The 26,900-nt window shown below is 52.7% G+C and overlaps 2 protein-coding genes across 2 annotated transcripts in view; one reads left to right on the forward strand and one right to left on the reverse strand.

Moving 5' to 3' along the window:
* Positions 1 to 26,431, forward strand: part of SEPTIN2 (septin 2) — a 28,698-nt gene extending 2,267 nt beyond the window's left edge. The window contains exons 2-13 of the mRNA XM_068964792.1: positions 4,618 to 4,659; positions 6,266 to 6,386; positions 13,997 to 14,083; positions 14,757 to 14,880; positions 15,756 to 15,890; positions 16,125 to 16,242; positions 18,874 to 18,975; positions 19,593 to 19,738; positions 20,183 to 20,266; positions 21,086 to 21,143; positions 22,295 to 22,397; positions 24,705 to 26,431. Coding sequence (XP_068820893.1) covers positions 4,651 to 4,659; positions 6,266 to 6,386; positions 13,997 to 14,083; positions 14,757 to 14,880; positions 15,756 to 15,890; positions 16,125 to 16,242; positions 18,874 to 18,975; positions 19,593 to 19,738; positions 20,183 to 20,266; positions 21,086 to 21,143; positions 22,295 to 22,396 — 1,086 coding nt within the window. The 5' untranslated portion in view covers positions 4,618 to 4,650 and the 3' untranslated portion in view covers position 22,397; positions 24,705 to 26,431. The remainder of the gene's footprint in view (positions 1 to 4,617; positions 4,660 to 6,265; positions 6,387 to 13,996; positions 14,084 to 14,756; positions 14,881 to 15,755; positions 15,891 to 16,124; positions 16,243 to 18,873; positions 18,976 to 19,592; positions 19,739 to 20,182; positions 20,267 to 21,085; positions 21,144 to 22,294; positions 22,398 to 24,704) is intronic.
* On the reverse strand, positions 22,729 to 23,424 carry LOC138070834 (large ribosomal subunit protein eL39-like). The gene is made up of 2 exons (XM_068962106.1): positions 23,163 to 23,424; positions 22,729 to 22,748 (listed from the first exon to the last, which is right to left on the reverse strand). The coding sequence occupies exons 1-2, from the start codon at positions 23,422 to 23,424 to the stop codon at positions 22,729 to 22,731; spliced, it is 282 nt and encodes a 93-aa protein (XP_068818207.1).
* Positions 26,432 to 26,900: the final 469 nt, after the last annotated feature.

A 26,900-nucleotide genomic window follows, 5' to 3' on the forward strand; every position in this document is an offset into this window, starting at 1 on the left:
GAGTAATCAGTTAATAACTTAAACTGTTGGAAAATCATAGTGCGTCCAAATTGTATTTCAGGGGAAAAAAAATCCTTAGTATTGTATGAAAGAAATGCGTTGTGATAAGAGAAACTTGGTAGAATTGAAAATTAGACAAATGATTTTTAAGAATTCACATCCTGTTCCAGGTAGTAGTTGTCTCGTTTTCCCCATGTGTGTCCATCAAGACGAGTCTTAGTGAGAGGTGGCCGGTAGGGGTGATGGTCCCCTTCTTGCCTGTGGGGCAGCCCAGTCCAGGGCTCACGTGTGCTCCAGGTTCAGTGTTGTCAGGGTGCTGCCTTGAAGTTGGCCAGAGCACAGGCAGGGGCCCTGAGTTCTGGGAGGGCGGGCCTGCGGAAGCTCCAGAGAGACTGGGCAAGAGTCCTCGGCCACTCGGGGTCGGCTTGAAGCAGGTGTCTGTGACAGCTGGTCTTCCTATCTGTCCTCAGGCGTTCATTCTTCAGGTGAACTTGAAAGCCATTTTATCCAGTCCTTACAGGAAAAAAACATTATTAGGAAGTCCACCTGGGATTAGACCACGTTTACGTACTAATTTAGGAAAATAAAAACGAATCGCTTCTGCGAGGCCTGCTTTCTTTCTAGATTTGTTCCCGCACTTGCTCTGTTTCTCCTCTGTTGTCAGTGGCATCCCCTCGCTCCTGCCATTCCCCTTTCTCAGTGTTCAGCGCTAGCACAGAACAGAACTTTTTAGAATTATCTAGTATTCATAATCACGGATGGGAACAGCAGCTGAGGGGATACTTGAGGGTGTTATGTGGGGTTCTATTTTTGTATATGTCTGGAATTTTTCATAAGTGTTTTAAGACAGCTATGGTGGTAACGGGCATCCCTTCCTAATTAGTGGTTGCAGTTTAAATAATTCAGCATCTACTGTTTAGAGATCTGAAAGGTATGAAGCAGCTTCCTCGCTTAGTGTTTTTATTAGAGTTGGTTGCTGAGTTTTATCACCTTGATCTTCAGCATGTATTCACATATGGTTTTCTCTAATTTGTTGTAGCAGCTTGCATTAATAGCTGCTTTTGGTCCATTTCTGGCTTATAATTGCTAGCAAGTATTTCATTGAGGATCTTGCATTCATATTCTTGAGTGAGATTGACTGGCAGCCAGCCCACTTGCTCACCGTTTCTTCATCTGGGTTTGTTACTGGAGTTGTGCTGTCTCCGTAAAATAAATTGGGAGTGCTTCCTCTTCATCCGTAGCGGCTTAGGTCAAGGTCACGAGGGCGTTTATCTGTTCAGGTTTGGATGAAATTGAGTTCTGATTCTGTCTACTCGTGGTCCCTTTTTCATTGGTAGGTTCTTTATTCTGCTGTTCAGTGATGTTTGTCTAGTTAGGCTTTCAGCTCTTGGTTCAGGTTTGGTCCTTTGCAGTGTCGCAGAAATCACGCGTTTCTTTGGATTTCCAAGTTGGTGGCCATCTTCATACCTGTGGTCCCTGTGACTGTGTTTTACCTTCTTTGCAGTGATTTTTTTTTCCTTAATGGAACTTGTGAGTAGTTTGTTTCAGAGAACCAACTTTGGATTTGTTTACTATTCTGTGGGTTATTTTCCAGTTCTTTATTTTCATTGTTCTTCAGTAATGAAAATACGTAAACCCGAATCTCCTGAGTCTGTGAGAGCCTGTGCTGTGTCGCGTTCCTTTTGCGTTTGTCTTCTTTCCATGGCTTTCTAGATGACTTAGGGCTTTGCTTTGTTACCCTGGGTTATCCAGGAATGTTCTGAACAGCCAGGAGTTCCTTTCCGCCTCTGTTTCAGCGAGGGTGACCTGTGGACACTAACAGCAGCAGTCCCCGGCCCGCCTCACACTGTGCTCACTGGCGTCTGTCCAGCTCTGGGAGAAGCTGTTAGGCCTTCCACCGGAGCTGCACTTCCATTAAGTTCGCATAGTCTCTGTTCTGTGTGTTTATCTGATGTAAGTGTTCATGGGTGCAGGTTTCTGAATGTTTAATTTTTATAAACTGTTCCTCTTATAAATGCCGCTGCTGCTGCTAAGTTGCTTCAGTCGTGTCCGACTCTGTGCGACTCTATAGATGGCAGCCTAGCAGGCTCCCCTGTCCCTGGGATTCTCCAGGCAGGAGTACTGGAGTGGGTGCCATTGCCTTCTCCATAAACGCCGCGCTTCCCTTTAAACCCCGCCCTTATTAATACTAACAGTATCTCTCCCTGTTCTTTGTGTTTGCACTCGCTTCGCATCTCTTCCTTTGTTTTCAGCATCTTTTTTTCAGCTACTTTTTTTGAAGCGTGTTTCTTATGTAATGTACCCTGGGTTTCTGGTGTGCCTCCCCGCCACCCCACCCCAACCTGTCTCCTCTTTTAAGGAGAGAATTCACATTTAAACTGATGACTGATACTCTTGAATTTTTCTGTTTCTTTTCCACATTTTTACTGGCTTGATCAAGTTGGTCTTTCATCTTTTTCTCTTAATTTGGAAGTAAGTTTTTTTTAATGACTGCCTTCCCTTTTCTTTCATTGTCAGATGCTTATCTCTCTATTATGTAAAGCAAAGTGTCCGCTGCTTCTTTTGCCGGGACCATCTGAGTTCCATCTGACTGCTCCCTTCTCCCCCTTAAAGATTTCAGCTCTCCGGTCTTACTCCTGCCCCCAGCTCTTAGGTTTTGCTGCAGAAGTTCCATATTTAAAGTTCTGGACTGTGAGCATTGTTCGCCTAGGACGCCCCTTCTATTCAAGAGATCTTAATTTCACTCCTGCGTTACACAACTCCAGGTGGACCTGGGCTTGCGCTTCTTGGGAAGTGTTTCTTCTGTCACTGTTTTCTTTTATCCATCGGTCCCTCTCAGTCATGGGAGGAAGTCTCGCTGCTAACAAGTACATTTTCTCGCCGTTTCCTCTGAGGCTGTCCTCTACCCATGGTGTCTCTCTCTCTCTCTCTCTCTCTCTCTCTCTCTCTCTCTCTCTCTCTCTCTCTCTCTCGTTTGCCTCGTGCACTAAAGTGTTTTGTATTTGGTCTTCCCTGTCACATTTCAAGTCTCTACTGTGACCTTTCATCAATTCAGCTACCACAGTTTGAGTTTGGAAATCATGGATTTTAGGTCCAGAAAGTGTTATTTGGAAAACTGTAATTTGAAGCTCCAAAACTTTGGCTACCAGATGCAAGGAGCTGATTCAGTGGGAAAGACACTGATGCTGGGAAAGACGGAAGAGGTTGAGGGCAGGAGGGGAAGTGAGCAACAGGATGAGATGGTTGGATGGCATCCCAGACTCAGTGGACAGGAGTTTGAGCAGGCTCCGGGAGACGGTGGAAGTCGGAGGAGCCGGGCGTGCTGCAGGCCACAGGGTGGCCGAGAGTCAGATACGACGTAGTGACGGAGCGGCAACTTGCATCCTCATCACGGTGCTGCAGCTTTCTTGGTTCCGATCGTTCTCCTCCCTGTCGAGCTCATCCTGGAGGCCGGGAAAGAGGGCACACTGTCGGGGGCCCCGGCTTCCTACCCTGGAGTCCTCACACCCACGATCTGTTCCCAGGCTCTTCGACGACTCCTTTCTGGTTCTTCCTTCCGAGGGGCCCTTCATCTCCTGCTTCTCTGCTTGCCCAGCGTCCCTGCTGTCCTGTAGGTTGGCGTCGGCTGGGCTCCCTTGGCTGAAGTGTTTGGGGCAGCCTGGATGGAGCTTCGCCTGTCTCCTTGGTCACTAGTGGTCCTTCCTGTGCGTGCTCGGTTCACCCAGTGTCCCCCACTCTCGGTGAGGACCGGCCCGAGGAAGAAGCGCCTTCCAGCCGCCTCCTCCCCTCTGGTTGGCTTTTCAAGGGCACCTGAAAGGGAGAGCCCAGGCTCTGCCCTTGTCTTCTGTGACATCGTGCCCGGGAATTAGAGTTACAATTTCTAACTGTCTTAACCTCGCTTCACCATTTTTTCGGGGCTGGTTGGACCATTTCCATTCAAAAAGGAAACTTTGTGCTGTATTCAGGAATGAATATATCCATCTGGGGGATATGGAGAGTCAGGAAAGTGAAGGTTGTTTTCTAAGTGCCAGAAAGAGTCAGATGGGAGGGCATTCACATCTCTGACTTTTTACCAAGGCTGGCCAGCACAGTCCCTGTCTTCCAGGGTTCAAACCCTCAGGCACCTTCGGTCCTTTCTCCTTTACTTATAACCGTAGCTGCTGGCTCTGTGTGCCCCAGGATCAGAGTCTAGTCTGAGGAGCTCAGGCACCCTCCCCAGCAGGCAGCAGACAGATAGACTCCGACAGGAATCTCTTCCGTGTGCAAAGTTTTCAGAGAAAGAAAGGAAATCACACAATTCCAGAGGTTGTGGGACTTTGTCTTTTTTTCCTGCTGCATATCTAGTGCCTAATGCATAAGCAGCAGTAACAAAGGTATTTGTGAGGACATGGAATACATATGTATGTGCGCATATAAATGGTCACTTTCCATAGCTTAATTTTTTATACCTAACTTATCCAATGAGAGGTGAAAATTTCATCATTTCTGGGGAAGTGTTTGATGTAATGAGAAGCTGAGTGAAACAGAAGCTGTTGGCGCCTCATGTGTAGTTGCATGTCAGTTTGTACTATATTGAATATGTGTGTGTGTGTGAATGTACTTTTTTTTTTTTAACAGATTGACAAAACTTCATCAACTTCATTAGTAAAGATGTCTAAGGTAAGAGATCGTACTTCATCATGTATCCACAGTATAAGGAGAAAAACTACTTTGCTTTCAAACCTTTGACTGTCAAGGTTTATATGAGTCATTGTATAACTGTGTGATTCATTAGGACAGTCCTAGTTTACCTGTCATCCTAAAAGGTCTGAGGTAGCTTTTTCCAGATTTTCAATATGTTTCTAAAAGCATTAATGATCTGTTTAGCCTCCTTAGATTATACCTGGCAGACCATTCAAATAATAATTTTAAAATTGTAATAATTTATCATGATGGAATTGATGGGGTTCTGAGACTTGATAAATTGGCTTATGTCAGCTCTTACAAATTAGCCCAGAGCCCTGAAAGAAGTTGATTCTAAAAGACATGCTGAGAAAAGCAGAATTTGTGGTTAAAGTTGCAAGATTATTGTTTCTCTTTGCCTTTTATTTTTAAGTCTTTGGGTGTTTGTTACTGTGATACAGAAACATCATAGTAATTTTCATTTTTTATATAGGCATCAGTATGGATCTTTGATAAGCGGGAAAGAAAATAATAATTAACCATAATTCCGTTATTCAGAATAACCACTTGTACTGCTACTGCTGCTGCTGCTCAGTCACTTGAGTCGTGTCCGACTCTGTGTGACCCCAGAGACGGCAGCCCACCAGGCTCCCCCGTCCCTGGGATTCTCCAGGCAAGAACACTGGAGTGGGTTGCCATTTCCTTCTCTAGTGCATGAAAGTGAAAAGTGAAAGGGAAGTCGCTCAGTCCTGTCTGACTCTTAGCGACCCCATGGACTGCCACCTTCCAGGCTCCTCCGTCCGTAGGATTTTCCAGGCAAGAGTACTGGAGTGGGGTGCCATTGCCTTCTCCAACCACTTGTAGCATTGCAACATTTCTGAATATTGTTTTTATATCAGTGTGCACACACATGTGAATATGTTAATATATCTCAAAGGAAACACCATTCTAAATCTTGCCTTTTACGTTTAGTAAGTCTCTATCGCTGTGTCTTGCTTTCTTGGCGTGGTCAGTAAGCCACAGCCTAGACTCTTCAGTGTTAGCGACCTCGCGGTGTGGCATCCCCTCGTGAGAGGCTGTCGAGGGGCTCTCCGAGGGCCTCTCTGTCTTCTTTCTCTCCGTCTGGGGGGTGGGGTTCCCAGCATGGCGCCCCTCGGTGGCCTGCCTCACCCCTGGCTCCACTCTGGGGAGCTGGGCCTGCGCAGGAGACAGGGCTGCTTCCTGCTTCTCCTGAAGCTGCTCTTGAGCTGAGTTTGATGGATGAAACCACTGTCAGTTGGGCCTTACTTTGTAAGTTTGACTGACTTTCCTTTCACTCTGTAGACAGTTTCTCACGTCAAGATTGAAATGGTACTGAGATGAGTTAACGTATCTTTGGTGTGTTGCTTAACAGAAATGTTATTTTAGGTCAGCGTGTAGGTATGAAATGATACTGGATTGGTTTTTTAAATGGTGTTAAGCTTTCTGATAGCAGTGACTTTTTGGAAGTATTGATTTATGTGTATACTTTTTGATTTGTGAAAACTAATGATATCTATGTTTGTCACAGGTTTAATAATATGTTAAAAGCAACTAATAAGGTGTTTAATTGTTCTTTTTTTAGCAACAACCAGCTCAGTTTATAAATCCAGAAACTCCTGGATATGTTGGATTTGCAAACCTTCCCAATCAAGTTCACCGAAAGTCAGTGAAAAAAGGTTTTGAATTCACACTGATGGTGGTTGGTAAGAGACTCACTTATGCCCTCGGGTTGTTGAATCTGGGCGCCTCCCTTTCCCACCCTTGGGTGTGACAGTGTGGCCTCCAGAGCCACAGGACTCCTCTGCGGACAGAATCAAACACCTCGAGAATTTGGGGGAAACTCTCTAGAGAATTTTCCTGGAGTACGAAGGGAAAGCTGCCCTGTCATTCCCTCGCTTGTGTGCAGTGACAGGGTGTGCTCGCTGTGACAGCCTCTGAGGTCCCCCACCCCATCGGCCTTTCTGGTCCCTCCCCCACAGGGCAGGGCTTCCCCGGGCAGCCAATGGGACGTTGCCAGGTGAGGACACATGACCTAGAGAGACTGGCCTGTGCCTCGCTTTCTCTGAAGCAGTCCCTCGGGGGACGGTCAGTACCTTATGGAGAAGTCCACAGGCAAGGCACTGAGGCTCCCATCTCAGAACCGTCCTTGCTCCAGTTAGGCCTCCTGGTGACCACCACTCCTGGCTGACATCACTGTGACCACAGAGAGACCCTCAAGCAGTAAGGACCCACCTTAGATACGCCCCAACTTCAAACCCAGAGAGTCCATGAGGTGATGAATGTCTGGTTGGTTTAGCCTTCCGAATTTTACAGTAATTTGTTGTACTTTAAAGGTAACATATATTTTAACTAGAAGTGTTTGTTTATTTAATACTCATAAAAATAACTATAGTTTTTGTGGTAGATCTATTTTAAACAAGGGACAATCCTTACTATGCACATATTTTTAAATGAGTGCATACAGTCCTTTGAAGTCGAGTGCTCACCTGAAATTTCTTCCTGTTACATCAGATGCGTTTCATCGTGGATTGTGGCATGCATATCAGGGTTAGGGTATCCAGAGCAAAGCCAAGTTGATGAACAGTTAGTTCTCCTTGCTGTATCACTTTGTATTACAGTCTCGATAGCTGCAGAATTCTCCCCAAATGCTAAGATGCCCCTGGAAAACCTTGATGGGGTGGTCACGCAGGAATGGGACAAGCAGTTGTTTCCTAGGATAAACAGTTCACAGATCTGAGATGGAAAAAGAAGTGTGGGACCCTGGGCCCGGAGAAGTGACTAGCGACGCGTTTGAGGAGCATGGTTACACGAGGCTGGTGATCGCGCAGACTCAGGTTTCTAGTCGGGAGAGAGATGCAGTGCAGCCTGGGACCCGGGTCCGTCGCTTCGTTCAAGTCAGACCGTTACTTGTATTTCCGGCCCTGGTGGAATAACTCGCGTCGACAGACTTTCTGCAAAGGGTCAGACAGTGAGTATTGAAGGCACTGTGAGCCTCACAGCTTTTGGCGAAGCTGTTTTGTTTATGAGCTAGTGGGCTGGATTTCCCGGAGCACTGTAGTTTGCTGAATCCTGAAATGACTATACCAGACCAGTCCTCCTGGTGTGAATAACCAGATGGCTGGGCAAGATGCATGAAACAGCCCTTTTAAGACTTTGAACAGGAATGCAGGACTTGGATCCTTGAGAGAAGGAAAAAATTACATGAACTGTAAAGCTATCCCAACTTGCTGCCAGCCACCTGCCCTTCCCCAGGGAGGAGTGAACCAGAGCAAGTGGTCTTGGCTAAGGAAGACCACAGTTCGGGGGCTGAGGCCCCGGCAGAGTTCTGGAGACAAGGCCGCCTCCCTCCGCCTCTGTGGGGGCTCCCTCTCGCCTGGGGCTGCAGGTGGTCCGCGTGCCGGTAGAGGGTGGGGAGCTTCCAGGAAGTCCGGTAGAACACAGCCACCAGGAAGGAGCTGAGCAGAGCTGGAGGCTGCCTCGAGGGGCGTCAGGAGGCAGTGGAGTCCAGCCAACCAGGGGCGAGAGCGCCTGCGACGCTGAGCAGAGCCCTTGCGTGGGAGCAGGGGTAAACTCACGTAAAGGTTGGTCTACACCCTCCCTATAAAAACTTCTAAATGAACCTTAAAAGGATCAAGTTTATTTACAAATGATCCAGCTACTTGCCGGGACAAAGCCTACGACTTATTAAAGGACGTCAGTGTCTGGACATGTGCAGCGTAGCGCACAGCGCTGAGCATCCGGCAGAAAGCTGTTGGGTCTGCAGACAAGGGGGAAGAAAGCAGCCTGTAAGCAGGAGGGAGACCGAGCAGTGGAAGTAGATCCAGAAAAGAAGAAAACGGAACTTGTGAAGATTAAAATAGGTACAGCACCTGAGATGAAGAATTTCCTGATGGGCTCAGCAGCTTATTCACTGCAGAAGAAAGGGGATAACGGAGAGCATCCAGAGAACCAGGGAGAGTAAATACAGAAGAGCGCCAGGGCCCAGGGTCAGGAGGTGGAAACCGCTGACAAATGGGACGGTCTCACAGGCAGCCAGAAAAGAGAAGCAGTGCCCACAGAGCGCCAGAGGCAGGAAGGGTCACTGGCAGCTCTTCGGGACTGACGTAGACCCTGCAGAAGGACGGTTAGAAGTTCTTAACAGCGGAGAGTTCTGTGTTCCATCAAAAATCACCCTTAAAAACGGAAGTTGGAAAGAGAAGATAAAGACATTTTCTTGTAAGTTAGTGGAAAGAGTTGTTGAGTATCAGACTACACCATAAGAGAGATGAAATTTTCAGGTTGGCGGAAGAAGGGGAGCGCTGGGAATGGCAGGTGGGGCTGGTAAGTAAGATGTTTCTTTCAGAGATAATCCATAGTGTGAAACGTGCACGGGTCAGATGAGCAGGATCACACAGTGGGCAGGGGGTGGATAAAAGCGTGTGGCTGTGAGCTTTCATGATGGGTGAGGTGACAGAAAGTGCTCGAAAGGGAGATGCTGAGTTACCCGTGCACGCTGTGAACCTCAGAGCGGCCGCTGGGAAAATGAAGATCTGGCTGGCAGCCAGTAGGTTTGTTAAAACAGAATGTAAACAAGTATTTAGTCCAAAAGAGAGTGGAGAAAGATGAAAGCATAGATGAGACGAGAAGCAGGGCGGCGTCCGGGGGCGTGAGCGCAGCCCGGGTGGTGTGTGCACGTGGACTGCGGTCCCGCGGTGCCAGGAAGGCCCTTCTGTGCAGAAACCAGCAAGACGTAAAGGAGCGGGGCCTCGTCACGCACGCCCCAGTCGTAAGAAAGCTGAGGTGCTCTCGATCCTGTCAGAGCAGACTCTACGTCTGCCCCCGAGGAATGCCAAACGTGAGGAACGTCATATCCTAACGAGAAAGGGGTCTGTTCAGAGCGGCACCATCTTAAATATGCCTGATGCAGGATCTGAGGAGAGAGATACTAACAGGAGTTTCCAGCACTCCTCACAGTAGCTGAGGAAGCAAATAGAAAGTCAGTCGTGTAGAATGTTTAAATTATACCATCAAACTATGGCGCCGCTGCCAGGACTGCTGAACAGCTGCAGGGCAGACATCCTGTGAACGCACGTGGAGCGTTCAGCAGAGACGCTGTCCGAGGAGAGTGCCAGGCCAAGTGCTGCCCTGTTACAGGTGGCTGGAGACGCAGACTGACCCCCTAAGGAGTGTAGACGTGACACCTTACTGCGGTGGTCGAGTCCTGCGCTGTGAAATCGCTTGTTGCACTCAGTTCCAGCGTGATGCGGCATCTGCGTGTTCTTCAGCAGGCGTCATGCTGTGCGGCCGTGCAGCTTGTGGGGAAGCGGGCCCACTCAGAGCCTTCCTCTACTGCACGTTGAACAGCAGCGAAAACCACCTCCGTCTACACGTGAACTGCTTGAGAAAAGTACCGCACCAGACGAGCCCCTGGGCCCGAGGTGGTGGGAAAGCGGGCCTCGGCAGGGTGCAGCCTGCGCGTTGCTGTGAGCAGGGGTGCTGCCTGGCGGCGGCCTATGGCAAACAGCTAGCTGGGTGCCGTGGGAGCTCCTCGGGCTGGTTCTGCTGGCTGGACTTGGCTTCTCATCACCTGTAACAAAGTGTGAGGTTTGTATTATGTGGAAATTGTCCCCTAATGTATCCGTTGTGTTGGAACAGATTGTCAGTTTCAAAGCAAATGTCATATAGCAAGACTGACTGTACTTCCTAAACAAAGGGGGTTTTATTGCAGGAATGCATGGTTTAATATGGGAAAGCAGTCACTGGTTCTGAAGGGGAAATACCTGTAGTCAGCAGCACTCTCACTGCTAAAAAACTGAGAGCAGGAAGTAAACTCTCCTTAATTACAAATGACGTATTTGTGTCTATTAAAATCATCAGAACCTACACAGCTACTAGATCGGAACAGCAAGGGTGCAGGCTCCCAGTGAGTGTGTAAAAACCAGCTTTATTTCTGTGTGTTACCAAAAAGGAGTTTAAAAACAAAAATATAATGTCAAAGGCAATTACATTAATAAAATCTTCTTAAGAGACAGTACCATTTACAGTAATATAAGAGGTACATACTGCTGCTGCCGCTGCTGCTAAGTCACTTCAGTCGCGTCCGACTGTGCGAGCCCTTAGATGGCAGCCCACCAGGCTCCCCCGTCCCTGGGATTCTCTAGGTAAGAACACTGGAGTGGGTTGCCATTTCCTCCTCCAACATACTGCTTAGGGATAACTTAACAAAACGTTAACGTGTGCAGGACCTACACTGCCAATGCGCAGGCGCTGCCAGGAAAAACCAGGGGAAGGCTGAGGAAGGGTGAACCCTCACCCCTGCCCTGGTGCGCTGGGCTCCGCGGGTGTCCACCCTCCCCAGATGGGTCCATAGAGTCAGTACAGTCCCAGCCAAAATTGCAGGGGCTTTTGACAACAGGAATTAACCATTTGATTCTAAAATGCAGTTGTAAATGCAGAGGGCCCAGGATATGACAGCAACAGTCTGATTTCCAGCACCCACACAGTGTGTAAGGCAGGTGTGGAGGCGCTCAGCTCACGGTGGACAAAGGCGCCGAGGAGATCTGGCATGGGCACAGGTCAGTCTTCACAAACAGTGCTGAAACAACTGAAAGACTGGCAGAAAATGAATTCCAACCTCTGCTTCATACTGAGCATCACCTGTTCACTCAACCAGTTGTTGACCTAGTTGGAAAGCTATAAAAAGTTTATGACTTCGGAGTAGCAGATTGCTTAGGACATGAGGAACACTGATCACAAAAGGAAATGATACATTGTGCTTCATTCAAGATTTGCTTTCCTCAAAAGGCAGTGATACGAAAGTGGGCCACAGGCCGAGAAAGCGCTTGTAGTGTTTGCGACACAGGACTCCTATCTGGAATACGGAAGACCTCTGCAGCCTCAGTAAGAAGACGAGTGACCCGGTTACAAAGAGAGTCAGAAGGTGTGGACAGACGCTTCACAGGAATAAGCAGATGGCTGGCAAACGCACGAGGGTGTCGTCTCCTCGGGTCACAGTAAAGCGCCCCTAAAACCACAACCAGGGGGTCCCGCGCACCCCTCAGATAGCTGCTGCGCTGGGCAGGGGGTGGAGCAGCGGGAGCCGCCTCCCTGCGGGCGCGGTGCTCAGGCGTGGGCGTTCTTCACGGCCGCGCGCTCCCAGGTGTGTGCCCAGGAGGAATGATGGCACATTGCAGCCTGGGTGAGTGCTTGGGTCTGCCTCTCTGGACACACGCAGGCGTCGGCCCAGCACCACACGGGTTGTATCCGCTCGCGGAACGTTGCTCGACAGTGCAGAGAAATGGGCTACCAGTAGGGGCGGCGGCAACAAGCAGCCTCCGGAGCCGAGCGTGTGCTGCGTGAGAGCTGGAGAGCACAGTGCGCCCTGTGCTTTGTGTTCAGATGTGTTGGTGGCGATGGATTCACGCTGGCCCACGCCTCCTGTGTGTGTCTTGTGTGCCCATCGCCAGGTACCTGTCAGGGAAACTCTCAGCGGAGATGGAGATGCTGGTGCAGAACACAGCAGGGCTGGGTGTGCTCAGAGGTCAGCCTGGGGTGGCCTCGTCTGCTGAGCTAATGAGCACGTTGTGGATGTCACCCCAAAGTGATTCCCAGGGAAACAGTCACTTACACCCTTAAAGCTGAGACTCATGGTTCAGAAGTCGGGCACCTCTGCTCAGACGCCTTTGCTGAGCTGTCTTCGGGCCTGGGTCCGATTTCAGCTGGATTGCTCAGAGCTGTCACCACTCTGTTGGTAGCAGGGTGGCCGTGTTTGTCCGTCACCTCGCCTGCTGGATGGCAGAGCCCCACGGGGGCAGGGACTCGCCGTTGTGTCCCCATCTGCGCCTGGGCAGGTGCTCAGAGAGGGCTTGGCGAACTGGTCAGGGCCCCTGCACCTGTAGTGAACGAGCATCACTGGACACTTTAGTAAAAGGGTAACTTACCGCGAGAGCACGCAGTCGGCCATATTCTTACTCTCATATTTGGAAAGGCTCGATATGTGATTCTGCTTTTGCCCCTTTAATGTTACTTCTCATCTATGAAAACTGCACTCTAGTTAAAGTACAGTCCGAATTATGTGTCTGCCAATTTCAGATTCAGTTTTTTGTTCTTGATATTCCCAGAGGTAATTTTCAGATCAGATGTGTGCTCCTTCCCTGACTCTGTTACAGAGAGGGGGTGGAGCTGAGGTGCCCAGGGCCGGTCAGACCAACACGTACAAAACAGCCTTAGATGACGACCTCTGGCAAAGTGGTGGGGTCTGGTTGTTCTTCCTTGGAATATACATTTCAATTTCTTGGTGTTCTACATCTTCTTTGAAGTTAAGTTTCAAATATTCAGAATACGTAGTTAGTGGTTGAAGAGGAATTTTTAAATTTTTTTAATTAAATTTATTTTAATTGAAGGCTACTTTACAATATTGAAGAGCAGTTTCTAACTCACTAACTGCTTGGGGGAACATGTGCTGCCTGCCGTGGGGTGTGATACCCACAGAAGAGTGGGAAGCTGCCTGCCCTGCCTGTGGTGGCCACCAGCAGGGGGTGTGGGGCTGTGAGTGAAACAGGAAGGGGGAGGGGGCCTGCTCCCACCTTGCTGGCCGGCTGGTCACGTGACCAGTCACGTGACAGGAGTCTTGGGTGTCCCTGCATCCCCGCCCTGCCCTCACAGCTGGGGAAGCCGGGTGCCTTTGACACTGTTGTGTCTGTTCAGCTTTCTGAAATGTGGTAAGTCTAAAGGTTAGCAGAGCCCATACCTAAAAATCTGTGCATTCTGTTTATCAAAAAATAAGGAGCCACTTCAAGTCCATTCCACATATTTGGCAAAAGGTCAGATGGAGTTGGGTTTCCCTTGTAGCTCAGTCAGTAAAGAATCTGCCTGCAATGCAGGAGACTCTGGTTTGATTCCTGTGTCAGGAAGATCCCCTGGAGAAGGAAATGGCAACCCACTCCAGTATTCTTGTCTGGAAAATCCCATGGACAGAGGAACCTGGAAGACTACAGCCCATGGCAGGTCTCAGGGGTCGGATACAACTGAGCGACTAAACCACCACATATGGAATTATGGTCTTATGATTTCTCAGATTTCTCCAGATTTCTCTGGATTCCAACTGAGGCCTTGCTCTGGACAGCAGCCCGAGCGTGCAGGCTAGTGACCTCAGAGCCCCTGTTCTCATCAGTGGGACCAGGGCGGTTGTGCCAAATCCATTGTGGTCACACGGGATGCAGAGAAGGATGTTTGTGAGGTGCTTAGTCCTGGGCCAGGCCTCACGTCAGCACTCAGCGGGCTTGACTGTGTCGCACAGGTAACATCATGACATCACATTCCTTTTCATTTCAAGGTGAATCGGGGCTCGGAAAATCGACGCTCATCAACAGCCTGTTTCTGACCGACCTCTACCCAGAGAGAGTTATCCCTGGAGCAGCAGGTACGGAAGGCCCCGCGCTGCAGTGACAGCTCGGCGAGGTTGGGCCTGCAGAGCGCAGCCAGGGGCCCGTGCCTCGGCCCTGCTGCTCTGTGTGACTCTGGACGAAACAGCTGTTGGGCGGGGGAAGGGGCGCTGCACCTGGCATGCTTGCATGGCCTGTGGCCCGTCTTTCCCACACTTGATTTCTTTGTCTACGGGGTGTGATAGTTCCTGCCTGTATTACGTGTTTGATGAGGATCAAGTGAAAATGGTTGCTCATGAAAAAACCTGCATACAGAGAAGGTTTCGGTGGGCATGGGTGTCATCTGACCCCTTTCCCTTGGGTGTGTGTGTCCAGCACTGACCACTGGGCTTTGTGAGGCTGCTGAGTCAGCTGTGAATCCATCAGCCTGGGCCCTAGGCCCCCACAATGGGGCTGCAGTCCCTGGGCAGTCTTTAGATGAGGCATTCATTGTTCTTCCTGTCCCAGGAAAAGAAGCTGCAGTTTTCAATATTGACTTTTTCTACCTCACTACAGCCCTTTAATCTCAGCTACAATGTTTCTCTTGCTGTCCCTGGGATCCTTTTTACACAATCTTCATGTTACCTTCTAAGAACTGTCCTTAAAGAGAAATAGCTACTTCTGAGTCACTTGTTTAATAATAGGAAAGTAACAAGGTTGCTTCTGTTTTAGAGAAAATTGAAAGAACTGTCCAGATTGAGGCTTCCACTGTTGAGATTGAAGAGCGCGGGGTGAAGCTGCGGCTGACTGTGGTGGACACCCCGGGCTACGGGGACGCCATCAACTGCAGGGACTGGTGGGTCCCCAGGGCCCTCGGTGATGCGGCTGTGCCCCTGCCAAGCGTGTCTCCATGTGCTTCAGTCCGTCATGTCACTCACCAACGCTGGGTCTGGGGTAGCTGTGTGTGACAGAATGATAAGGCGATTTAAACCATTCTCATTATAGCGTTTTTAATGAGGAATTTCCCAAGGAATGAGTATTTTCTCTTAAGAGCATTCTAGTGAGATCTGATATCACAAAGTCAGCCAAACAGCAAATGCTAACATCAGTAAAGCACCTTGATTTGGACCACGGCTAGTGAACGAGATATTATAGGAGTCTTCCTCCTTTGCATATTCAGGAAGATGAGATCCCTGAAGAGACTTGCTCCAGACCGAGTGTCTGTAGTTGGCTGCTTATTGGCGACTTTGCACAGTAAGGAAGTGAGGAGGTGGACTGTGAGGGCAGTCTGGGCTGTGCCCCCTGGAGAGAGCACCGCTTTCACTGTACAGCCTCTCTCGGTCCTAATCCTGCAAACCCAAGGCAGCAGCTTTCCAGCACTGACGGGGAGAGGGCGGGAGGGGCAGGGGGCCTCCCTCATCTCTCCTCCTCCTGGGGCTCCTCCCTGGCTCCTGCCGACGCTGCTGCAGCCCCGTCTGCAGGAGTCCTGCTCCCACTCCCCCGGGGTCCCGTCTGTCTCCTGTCAGCCAGCGCAGGCTCTGTAACCTATCGCATCCGGTCGTAGAGATGATTCTTGGCGCAGTTTCCAAAAGCCACTGTGTTGCCAAACCTAGGAGTCGGCTTTCCGTTTCCATCCTGCAGTTGGGTTAAGTCACATCTGCTAGAGGGGCGGGGGCTAGAGAAACGTGTTTGTCTTCGTATCCCGTGATGGTTGGTGTTTGTGTCTCTCAGCTTTAAAACCATCATCTGCTACATCGACGAGCAGTTCGAGCGGTACCTGCACGACGAGAGCGGCCTCAACAGGCGGCACATCGTGGACAACAGGGTGCACTGCTGCTTCTACTTCATCTCCCCCTTCGGGCACGGGTGAGCGCCCGCGCGCGCGGCGCCGGACCCGCGTGAGCGCGCGCGCAGCCCCCGCGCCCGCGCAGCCCCCGACCGCCCGCGCGCCCCCCGACCGCCCGCGCGGCCCCTGACCTGCGTGAGCGCCCGCGCGGCCCCCGACCCGCGTGAGCGCGCGCGCGGCCCCCGACCTGCGTGCGCCACTGTGAGAAGGGAGGCGGTCCTGAGAAACATGCTTCCCTTAAACATGACTTTCAGACTGAAGCCATTGGATGTCGCGTTCATGAAGGCGATCCACAACAAGGTGAATATTGTGCCTGTCATCGCGAAAGCCGACACGCTCACCCTGAAGGAGAGGGAGCGCCTGAAGAAAAGGGTGCGTGCTGGGCTCCCGGGGTGGGAGCTGTCCCCAGCAGGCCTCCAGGGGGCGGGCCTGGGCCTGGGAGGGGAGGGGGCACCCAGCAGGCCTCCAGGGGGCAGGCCTGGGAGGGGAGGGGAGGGGGCACCCAGCAGGCCTCCCAGGGGGCGGACCTGGGCCTGGGAGGGGAGGGGGCACCCAGCAGGCCTCCAGGGGGCGGGCCTGGGAGAGGAGGGGAGGGGGCACCCAGCAGGCCTCCAGGGGGCGGGCCTGGGTCTGGGCCTGGGAGGGGAGGGGGCACCCAGCAGGCCTCCCAGGGGGCGGGCCTGGGCCTGGGAGGGGAGGGGGCACCCAGCAGGCCTCCCAGGGGGCGGGCCTGGGAGGGGAGGGGAGGGGGCACCCAGCAGGCCTCCCAGGGGGCGGGCCTGGGAGGGGAGGGGGCACCAAGCAGGCCTCCAGGGGGCGGGCCTGGGCCTGGGAGGGGAGGGGGCACCCAGCAGGCCTCCCAGGGGGCGGGCCTGGGAGGGGAGGGGGCACCCAGCAGGCCTCCAGGGGGCCGGCCTGGGCCTGGGAGGGGAGGGGGCACCCAGCAGGCCTCCCAGGGGGCGGGCCTGGGCCTGGGAGGGGAGGGGGCACCAAGCAGGCCTCCAGGGGGCGGGCCTGGGAGGGGAGGGGAGGGGGCACCCAGCAGGCCTCCCAGGGGGCGGGCCTGGGAGGGGAGGGGGCACCAAGCAGGCCTCCAGGGGGCGGGCCTGGGCCTGGGCCTGGGCCTGGGAGGGGAGGGGGCACCCAGCAGGCATCCCAGGGGGCGGGCCTGGGAGGGGAGGGGGCACCCAGCAGGCCTCCCTGGTGCTTGTACTGCTAGCGTCAGCGCGAGTCTGTGTCTCACGGTCGTGTAAGCTTAGGAGGAAATGGATGTGCGCTGTCCTTTGAAAGAGTGTGTTTTCCTCAAATGAGTTGGTATCTTGTCTGCCTCTCTGGAGCCTGGGTGTGGGCCTCCCCCGCAGGCCTTCGCCCCGTCGCTGGTCCGAGTCTCTTCCAGGCGCTTGAACCCCATTGGTGTTTCTCGGGTTTTAGAGCCTTGCTGCTCCATTGCGTTTATTACCGCCTCATAGATGGGCCTGTATTTTTAGATGCTGATTATCGTGTTGTAAAAGATTTCGCCTACTGACGTTTCTGTTCTTGTGTTTCTCCTGATGTCTTCTGTCAGCCTTCTCCTTTATTGTCTTAAATGCTGCCAGTTTTTTAGAAAACACGCAGGCCTTTGGAAGAGCACCTGAGAACTTAGGCACTTTCGTCCCTGACAGTAAACAGTTGAGCAGCTCACACTTAAGGGGACTTCACCTTAATAGGAGATATATTTCAGACATGCAGTGGAGAGAGCTGTCAGGGTTAGAACGCTCTATATACATCTCTGATGATGTGTACAGAGCTCATAGGTCTTGATCTCAGAGTCTGAAGTGAAATGGAATCTTGGGCCTTTCCAGTCCCCTCTTACCTGGCTTTTCTCCTGTGCCTGTCCACACGCTCCTTTCCTTGTCTACGGACGTCTGTCCCCAGACCTCTGTCCGCCCCTCCCTCCCTGTCAAGACGATCCCATGGTTCTTGTTGTCACCCAGACTGAGCTTGCACGGTTAGTGTTGATTTATCACTTTCTTCTCTCTTCCAATTCTGGGTGGCCTAGTTACTAACTTTGCTCTGTCCTCATCCCCAGCGTAAGCCTTGTCTTGTGGGGCAGGGGACAGAGCAGCTTCCGGCTCCCTGCTCAGCTTCTCCATCTCAGCAGGGAGGGAGGGAGCCGTCCTGAGCAGGCCAAGGCCAGCTTGCTGGGGCCAGGCTGCAGGGAGTCCTTTTCTTAGCTCGTGACCTAGTGTGGACCGTGAGTTCATCCGGGATCTTTGACTACGCGAGGTCCTAGTCACGTTAAGGAGGAACAAGCTTGGGAGCAGGTTTGAAGCAGAGCTGCTTCCTGCTGCCTTGGCCTGTGTTTTCTCTTCCGTTGAGAGCCCAGATTCTAGCATGAGGGTAAGCAGAGGGCCAGCCTGCCCCAGACCTGGTGGATGCCCAGCACGTGCGAGGGCTTGGGGGCTAGGTTTCTGGTAGACTGACGGGTGAATGCGTGCTAGCTTCCACTCCAGCCCAGTTTTTTTCCTCTAGGCAACTCTGCCACTTGGTTCAGCACTCTTGGCCTGTTAGATAAAATCGAGACCCTCGATCCCTTCCTGACACTGGGGACTTGTCCACTTGTCAGCCCCAGTCACACTCGGCCCTGCCTCCCAGCCCTCCTGGATTCTGTGTTGCCCTCCGGCCACTGGCAGGTGTCCCCCTGGCCCCTCCTGGCCCTGCCGAGCGGCCTCTTGCCGGGCTGCTTGCGTATGGCGCCCTCTGTGGCTGCTCGGGGACGGCTGTCAGTCTACGGCCTCGGCAGGGCGGAGGGCTGCATTCCTGTTGTTATTCTGACTGGAGGACCCCTCAGAGTGCACGCCAGGCTTTTGAGTGGTTTGTAAGATCATTTGAAAATGGTTTTAATCAGTAGGATTCTTTGTTGACATCTGGATTGCTCCGACAAGTTTCTCATACGGGGTGTTAACTGTGACTGGAACAGTACGCAGTTTGCTACAGTTGCTCCTGGTGTGGTCATCCTTTCAGATTCTGGATGAAATTGAGGAACACAGCATCAAAATCTATCACTTACCCGACGCAGAGTCCGACGAAGATGAGGACTTTAAAGAGCAGACGAGGCTTCTCAAGGTGGGCGCTGGGTCTCCAGATGTACAGGGTCGGTCCCTCTTACCTTCCTGTGGTGGCTGCTAGTTAGCCGCTAAGTCGTGTCTGACTCTTTTGTGACCCCTTGGACTGTAGCCCACCAGGGTCCTCAGTCCCTGGGATTTCCCAGACAAGAACACTGGAGTGGGTTGCCGCTTCCTCCTCCAGGGATCTTCCTGACCCCGGGGTTGAACCCAGGTCTCCTGCACTGACGGGTGGATTCTTCACCTCTAGTGCTACCCGGGAAGCCCGCTTCCTGCAGTCAGTGCATTTAACCTGGAAAGAGCTGGCGGAGGGCCAGATTTCTGGAGGCTTGACGTCTGGGCTTGCCCGGGCAGGCTCAGGTACACTAGTGGTTTGGCTCTCGGCGTGCTTCAGCATAGCTGTCACCCGAGGCTTAGAACCCTTCCTGAAGGCTGAGCTGTGTACACCTGTCCCCCGTGGAGACAGCCGCCCCTTGTAAGTGGCCTGTGTGCCTTCGGCTTTGCAGTGAGCCCTGCGGTTGGTGGCAGTGTGCGGGTTCTCTGCTCACGTCCCTGTGTTTGCAGTGAAAGCTGGGGTTCCCCGTGTGGAGCCAGTCTACCCCGTGTGTCTCCTTCTAGGCCAGCATCCCTTTCTCTGTGGTTGGATCCAATCAGCTGATTGAAGCCAAAGGCAAGAAGGTCAGAGGCCGCCTCTACCCCTGGGGTGTCGTGGAGGTGGAGAACCCGGAGCACAACGACTTTCTGAAGCTGAGGACGATGCTCATGTGAGTACCATCTGTCCCCGTGGCGGCGCCTGGGGGGAGAGCGGGGCTTCCAAGCGGGGGTTCCCTGCGCCCCTGAAGCGGGCAGTCCAGCACAGTGTGGAGGCCCGCCCGCTTCTGACTACCGCAGACTGGCCTCTCCTGCCCAGGCCTGTGCTCCACCTCAGGCTCGGACACCCTGACGGTTTTCTCCGCGGGTAACAGTGACAGGCTCCCTCTGGTATAAAGGTTAAGCTTGCGGAGTCACGAGCGTCTGAACTGCATGTTCTCATAAGTCCCTTCAGAGGAGTGTGCTCTGGTTTAGGCAGCGCTCACCTCAGTGGCGCTCCCTCTGACCTTGGGCGGTGGTCTCCTGTGGGAGGTGCCCCGGGGTCTCGTTCCTGGCGTGTGCTGCGTGTACGTGACCAGGTGTCCCCCTGCGACTCCGGTGCGTCTCTTGTCTTGCAGCACTCACATGCAGGATCTCCAGGAGGTGACCCAGGACCTGCACTATGAGAACTTCCGGTCCGAGAGGCTCAAGAGAGGCGGCAGGTCATTGCCCAAGCTGTGCTGTCCCCTCTGCTCCCGTGCCCAGCTCAGCTGGCCGCCAGCATCGCCGTTCGGTGTCCTCCCCAGAGCTATCTCCACATACTTGTTGCTAGTTTAATCGCTCGTGGGGCCGGGTGTGTTTTTGATCTGCTTTGCCTGTTGAAAGGCATCTCTAATCATTTAGATCAAGAACAGTTCTAGTCGAAAGGCCACGGGCTTGTGTTGGGTCCTTTTTCCATACAAGGTCCTTTGTACCCATGTATGAGGTGCACTTTGGAGATTACTTTAAGGTGGTGTTAATTTGGGGACCAGACGTTAAGAACGGATTTAGAGGCAGTGAGAGCATGTTGTCCGCGGACCGTCAGGCCGTGGTGCCGTGCAGCGGCCGTGCGGAGCTGCGTCTGCAGGCTCAGAGGCCTCCACGCCCGCTTCTCGGCCTGGACGCTTACAGCGTGTTCCTTTCACAGTGTGACGGCTGTAGTCTTTGTTCAGAACTTACCTTAGAAACCTACTCTTCAGATAAAATCTGCTGTTTTTTGAGTGAAGTTGGTAGTGTTCCACCCACCCATCCCCCCAGCTTAGAGTAAGAAAAATGTCTTTAATTTTCCATTTTGTGTTTTCTTTTTGACCATTTTTTCTTTTCTTATTCATTCATGTTGTTAGTCTGAAAAATAGTTAGTCTGTATGATTTCCAATAGATTTTTCTCAGAAATTGTATTTCTGAGAAGTTGTAAAGTGAAATTTTACTTTGGGTATCTCTCATCAGAAACGACCAGCCGTATTTGTCGTAATATTATACTTGTAATTTCTTTCAACTCTTAGGAAAGTGGAAAACGAGGACATGAATAAAGACCAGATACTGCTGGAGAAGGAAGCTGAGGTAAGTAGAAAAGTAACGTAGTTTCTAATGTTCAGTAGCAATTTAATGGGAAAAGTTGGAAATAGAGTTTAGTAACATGGCTGATTTGTATAAGGTTTAAAAAACAGCAGTTTTCATACACACAGACAGTGAAAATATAACGACAGAAGTTGTCACTCACCGTCATTAAGAAAAATTTGGGGAATACGCATGACTCACGCGGGGGATGGAGCTAGAGAAAGCTGCCCTGAGAAGTGTGCTCAGAGTCTGAGCCGACAGGAAGCTCCAGGGGGCGGGGGCGGCGTAGTCCCTGTAGAGCCTGCCTGCCGAGTGCCCCAGGGCCCCTGACGGGGCGGCCGCCCGCCCTGGAGACCCGGGGTGGAGGCGCAGGGCGCTCCTGAGGGGATGGGGGGACGGTCACCGCAGGAGCGGCCGGGCCTCAGGCCCCTCGAGGACAGTCACCCCGGGATTCGGGCCCCTTGGGGACGGTCCCCACGGGAGCGGCCGGGCCTCGGGCCCCTCAGGGATGGTCACCGTGGGATTCGGGCCCCTCGGGGACGGTCCCCGCGGGAGTGGCCGGGCCTCAGGCCCCTCGAGGACAGTCACCCCGGGATTCGGGCCCCTTGGGGACGGTCCCCACGGGAGCAGCTGGGGCTTGGGCCCCTGGGGGACAGTCACCTTGGGATTCGGGCCCCTTGGGGACGGTCCCCACGGGAGCGGCCGGGCCTCGGGCCCCTCGGGGATGGTCACTGTGGGATTCGGGCCCCTCGGGGACGGTCCCCGCGGGAGTGGCCGGGCCTCGGGCCCCTCGGGGTTGGTCACCGTGGGATTCGGGCCCCTTGGGGACGGTCCCCACGGGAGCGGCCGGGCCTCGGGCCCCTCAGGGATGGTCACCGTGGGATTCGGCCCCTCGGGGACGGTCCCCGCGGGGGGGCAGCAGCTGTTTCTAGCCTTTCTAGGTCAAACGCTCTCGTGCTGTCTTTCCTTTCCTATTTCTCCCGTTTCTTGGTCTTTTTCATTTTTCACTTGAATTGCCTTTTCTCGTGTGCTCGGTGTTCTGTTGAGACCGTGGGTCTTTCACTGGCTGGTCAGAGTCAGCTAGAGTTAGCTCGTGGGGCTGCAGTCACGGCCCATGAGGGCCCCAGGCTCACGTGCCCCGCTTGCACCCACAGCTCCGCCGCATGCAGGAGATGATTGCACGGATGCAGGCGCAGATGCAGCTGCAGCTGCAGGGTGGCGACGGTGACGGCGGGGTCCATGGGCACCACGTGTGAGGTAAGACCCGGCCTGGGGAGCGGCCGCGGCCCCTGAGGGAGGGTGGCTCCCGGGAGACCACAGCTTCCCACGCCCCATCTAGTGAAGGGCAGCCATGTTTTCTCAGTCTGGAAGCGTGGTCAGCAGCTGGAGTGGGAAGCCGAGCTGGTCCTTTCTGTGTAGGGAAGAAGGCCGCTCTTCCCTCCTGTGTTTCCTTCCACCTGGGACACCTCATTCCTGCTCCCAGATGCATGCAGGTCCCCACGCCTGCCGCCTGGAGCTCACATCCGACCCTGCAGCATGGGGCTCAGTCCCAGACTGGGCACCAGTCTGCCCCCACTTCAGATGCCAGTCACAAGTTGAGGTTGTCAACTGCCCTCGGACGGACTGGCTAGAGGTTAAAGGTTCCCACGCCACCCACACCCCTACAGGAAAATGTCCGACTTCCTAGATCACATTTGTTAAGGGTAAAATTCAGTATACAGATGACAAGACCTACAGGGTGAGGCCTGAAACGAGTGCAGAGCTTCTGTCCCCGAGGAGCTGGGTCTATCACCTTCCCGGTAGCGGTGGATTCACCCCCAAGAACTCTCCAGACTCCTACTTTAGAGATTTAATATCTCAACAGTAGGAGAAAAATTGTATATTAAAATAGCTTTTGTTGGTCATACAATTTGAAATTTATTAAGGCTCAAAGTATCTTTACAAAGAGAATTTTTTCCAGTGAAAGCTTTCCCGTGTTTCTTGCTAAGCCGCATGGACCACTAGTGAGAAAGCAGGAAGCACCGGGAGCCAAGCACCCCCCTCCCGTGAGCTGCTGGGCGGCAGTGGCGCGCTCGCTGCTGGGGCCGGGAGGCGTGGCAGCGCTGTTTGCAGCTCCCGTGTGAGGCCCTGACAGACCCACCTTGGCTCTCCTCCAGGATCTGCTCTCGGAGGGGTACCCGGGTTTATTCGCAGTTTTCACTCGAATCTGTTGAGGAATGGGACGACTCTGCTCTTGTTTCTTGGCCAGAAATCTCTTGATCCTAAAAGTCTTATGAGAAGACATGGTGAGGAGCAAACTCAACCGCATGTAGGATAGTGGAGGAAGGAGCCAAAGGGAACTTCATGTAATTGGCACAGCTCAGGCAGAGCAGAAGTAGAGGTGGGCTGAGGGGTCCCCTCGAGGGAGACCGCTGGCCTGGCCCCTCACTGCAGCTCCGCCCTGACTGCTCATCCTCGGTGGCTCCGGGGGTCTGGCCGGGCGGTGCGGCCTCTCCGCAGTGCCCTCTCCTTGCCCTTTGGACAGGGGACGCTTAGAGCTGTCCAGGCAGTGGCTAACTAGCTCCAAGAGGAGGGGGCAGAAGGTAAAGTCAGAACCCGGAGGAGGAGTGGGGTCGGGGTGGGGGCCGGCCCACTTCCTGGAGGAGCTGCCCAGGTCTAGGGAGAAGCCGGGATTTGGGCAGAGGGTCTCCAGTGTGGTTAAGGGGCCTGGGACTGTAGCAGCGTCACTCACGTACTGTGACAACGTGACTCACGTACTGTGACGATGTGAGCAGCTGCGGGCTGAGCTACCACATTGCAGGACCAGTGAGACAGAAGGTGAGGGGCCCTGAGGTTGGGCACCTGTCAGAGGTGAAGGACCTGGGCGGGGCCAGGTTGGGGGTGCTGGTCACCAAATAAAGCCCTTGCCCTTGGTGGCTTATTGGGAGAGGTTTCAGTTGTGAAATCGCTGCACAGAAAGACACAAGGAGGCAGGAGGGTACAGGCACTCACTTCCAGAGGGAGCATCCAGGGGACCCACCTGGGTCAGGGGTGACTGCTTCTCCGTGGTCGTTGTGTTGGAACCTTGGGAAGGTCCCAGGGGCCTCTCTGAGTGGGTGCGGAGGCCCCGCTTCAGCAGGGAGGATGCTGGCGCTGTGGTCACACCCTTGGCAGCTGGTGGACCTTCTGACACCGGGGGGCGGTGCTGCCTGGGCAGGTGTGCGCCTGCCGGGAGGCGGTGGGAGGGAGAGGGGCCTCGGAGCGCCAGGGCTGCCCTGGAGCGGGAGGGAGCCATGGCTGTTGGCTCACTTCTCTGTCCTGCCGCTCCTCTTTCCGAAGCTTTACGGAATTATGAGAATTCCACTTTGGGTACATAAAACCAATACATTTCTGCGTACTTTTCATCCTGGTTTCCAAGAACTTTGTAAATGAGGTTTTGCCTTTAGTAGACACTGTGGTCCTCGGGGCCCACTGTCTGCTCAACCTTTGCCCTTTGTTACTACACAGAAAAATCCTGCTGGTTGTGGTCTGAGTAGTGGGCAGGGCCTCACTCCCACATAAATGTCTTGTGTTTTGTCTTTCCAGGAAACACTTTGCAAGATAACTATTCCGATGAGTAACACAGCTGCGTGTTTTCAAGACTGTTGGGGGGGTGCCTGTCCACATTTCACAGTACCTGTGCCTAAGAATTTAATTTTTTTTAGAACTTTCAATGTGTTATTTTGTATGAAGTACCTTAACATTTGCATTTCATTGTTCTGTTATACTTTATATTTTGTGACGTGAACTGTCCATTTTCCTTATTCTTCCATTTCAAGTAACCACTAACGCTAGAACTGATTCCCAGGGACCAGTCAGCACGTATAGTTAATAGTGGAATTTCGTTTGACTGGCCTAACCGACTAATCGAGATTTACTTCTAGAACGTTCAGATTTCCGAGAACGTTCCTGTGCAGTAGAGACATGAACACAGAAGGATGAGCTGCCCGGGTACCAGGCCGTCTCTCCTCAAGCCATGGCACCTGCTCCCCTGCCTTGCTTTTGTTTGACCACAACATCCAAAACCAGTTTTGCTGCTATAACTCCATGCTGTTAATACATCTGCACATTATCTGTTTACCAAATGAAAAGGTATCTAATTGGATACATGCTTATGCTTAAATAGCTTTTTTACAAGCAGGCTGTTAAGGGTGAGTTTTTAAACAAGTCTTTGAATTGTGAGGTCATTTTTTAAACCACTGCAGAGGACTCAGTGCAAGCCACGTTCTACAGAGTCTGCCACGAAAGCCCACGAGCCGCCGTTTCCATGTCACAGCTGAGACCCTTACCTGTGTGGTGAGAGTCAGTGAGCTCTGTACTCAACTAGATTCAAGCATAACTTCTTACGGGGAGTTAGCAGTTGGTCTGTGCAGAAGCCTGCCGTTTTGGCAGGCTTGGCGTGTTTCCTGTGACTGCGGTATGGAAGCTGCGTCTGGGCAGCGCTGCCACGATTCCCAGCGCAGTTCTCCTGGTTTGGCTTCACTTGGACTGATCCCACTCTCAACGGTGTTCAGGCAGATAGCAGTGTGTGGCCTGTCCCGTTCATTTTCAGCCACCGTGGTTTCCTTCCTTACGTGTTAGCACAGACTTGTCCACAGGCGGCTTGAGAGGGAAGGCTCTTTCAGACTTGCTCTGTGGGCTGGCTGACGGTGCCACCGTGGGTGCCGCACTGGCTGGGTCCTTGCCCTGCGGTTGATAGGTCCCCAGAAGTGCCACATGGAAGGAGACTGGAGGGAGTGGCTGCTGGCTCAGCGTTCTCATCCCACTGGAGCACAGGGGCTGATGTGGAGAAGCGCTGCGCTCCAGGGCCAAGGCCACCCAGGAAGGAAGGGAGATGGTGGCAGCGTTAGCCAGGTGCGCTGCAGAAGGCCATCTAGTGTTCTCCCGACTGCCCTTCACTGCTGCCTGACTGTGAGTGGTCAAGAGCTATAGGTTTGGGTGCAGTGTACAGGTTTTATTTACCAAGAAGTGTTCCATTTTGGCATTTATCAACTTCGCTAGTAAAAGCTGTTTTTTAAAAGGGGGTGGGGTGGCAGTACTTGAAAGTGGTAGACGTTATAAGCCCAGTAAGTCTAGTGCCAGCTGCCACCTAATGGATGCGTGGGTGTGGGTGGACCTACACTTTCAAATTCCCTTCTGTTTTGCTGCCCCAATCTAAATACTTTTGCTAATAGATAATTGCTCTTTAGTTACTAAGAGATAAAACTTTACCTATAAAAATGTATTTTGAAAACTTATTTTACACAGCAATTTTGTATCCACTGAAACTAACCTTTCACCAATAAAGCACTATTGTTTAGATATTGAGTGAGTAGTTCTCATTATTGGCTCTTTACAAGGTAAAGGTGTAAGATCTCGGAAACACTCAGAGAAAGTTCTGCATTTCCTGTGTATAAGAAATGGGAGGAATTATTCGCATGAACATCAGTACATAACAGCTCTGTACTGGAGATCCCAGCTGGAAAGAAGGAGCCACGAAGCCTGGAAAGAAAGGATTTACAGGGGAACTGATAAAGAGGAGCTCTAATGAGAGCTCGCTGTCAGCCCTCCGGGTAGAAAACGTGAGAGAAGCAAGGTCTCATTCACGGTAGGGACAGCGACTGACTGACCAGGAGGAATGCTGGAAACCTGATCTGGGGGTGGCATCCGGTCCCCTGGCCCCTCCGCCCAGGACCGCCTGGGCCCCTTTCCTTCTGTAGTTCTCTCCAGGCCCGTCCCTCCCTCGGTGTTCCTTCCAGCTTA

Source organism: Capricornis sumatraensis, chromosome 2 (genome assembly GCF_032405125.1).
Source record: "Capricornis sumatraensis isolate serow.1 chromosome 2, serow.2, whole genome shotgun sequence".
NCBI classification, from domain to species: Eukaryota; Metazoa; Chordata; class Mammalia; order Artiodactyla; family Bovidae; genus Capricornis; species Capricornis sumatraensis.

Excerpts from the sequence above, each read along its gene's own strand:
- LOC138070834 (XM_068962106.1), bottom strand. The coding sequence starts at position 23,424 with ATGTCTTCTCATAAGACTTTTAGGATCAAGAGATTTCTGGCCAAGAAA. Across the intron at positions 22,749-23,162 it reads AGGGGGGTGCTTGGCTCCCG|TTGACAACCTCAACTTGTGA; the intron begins GTGCTTCCTGCT and ends GTCCGAGGGCAG.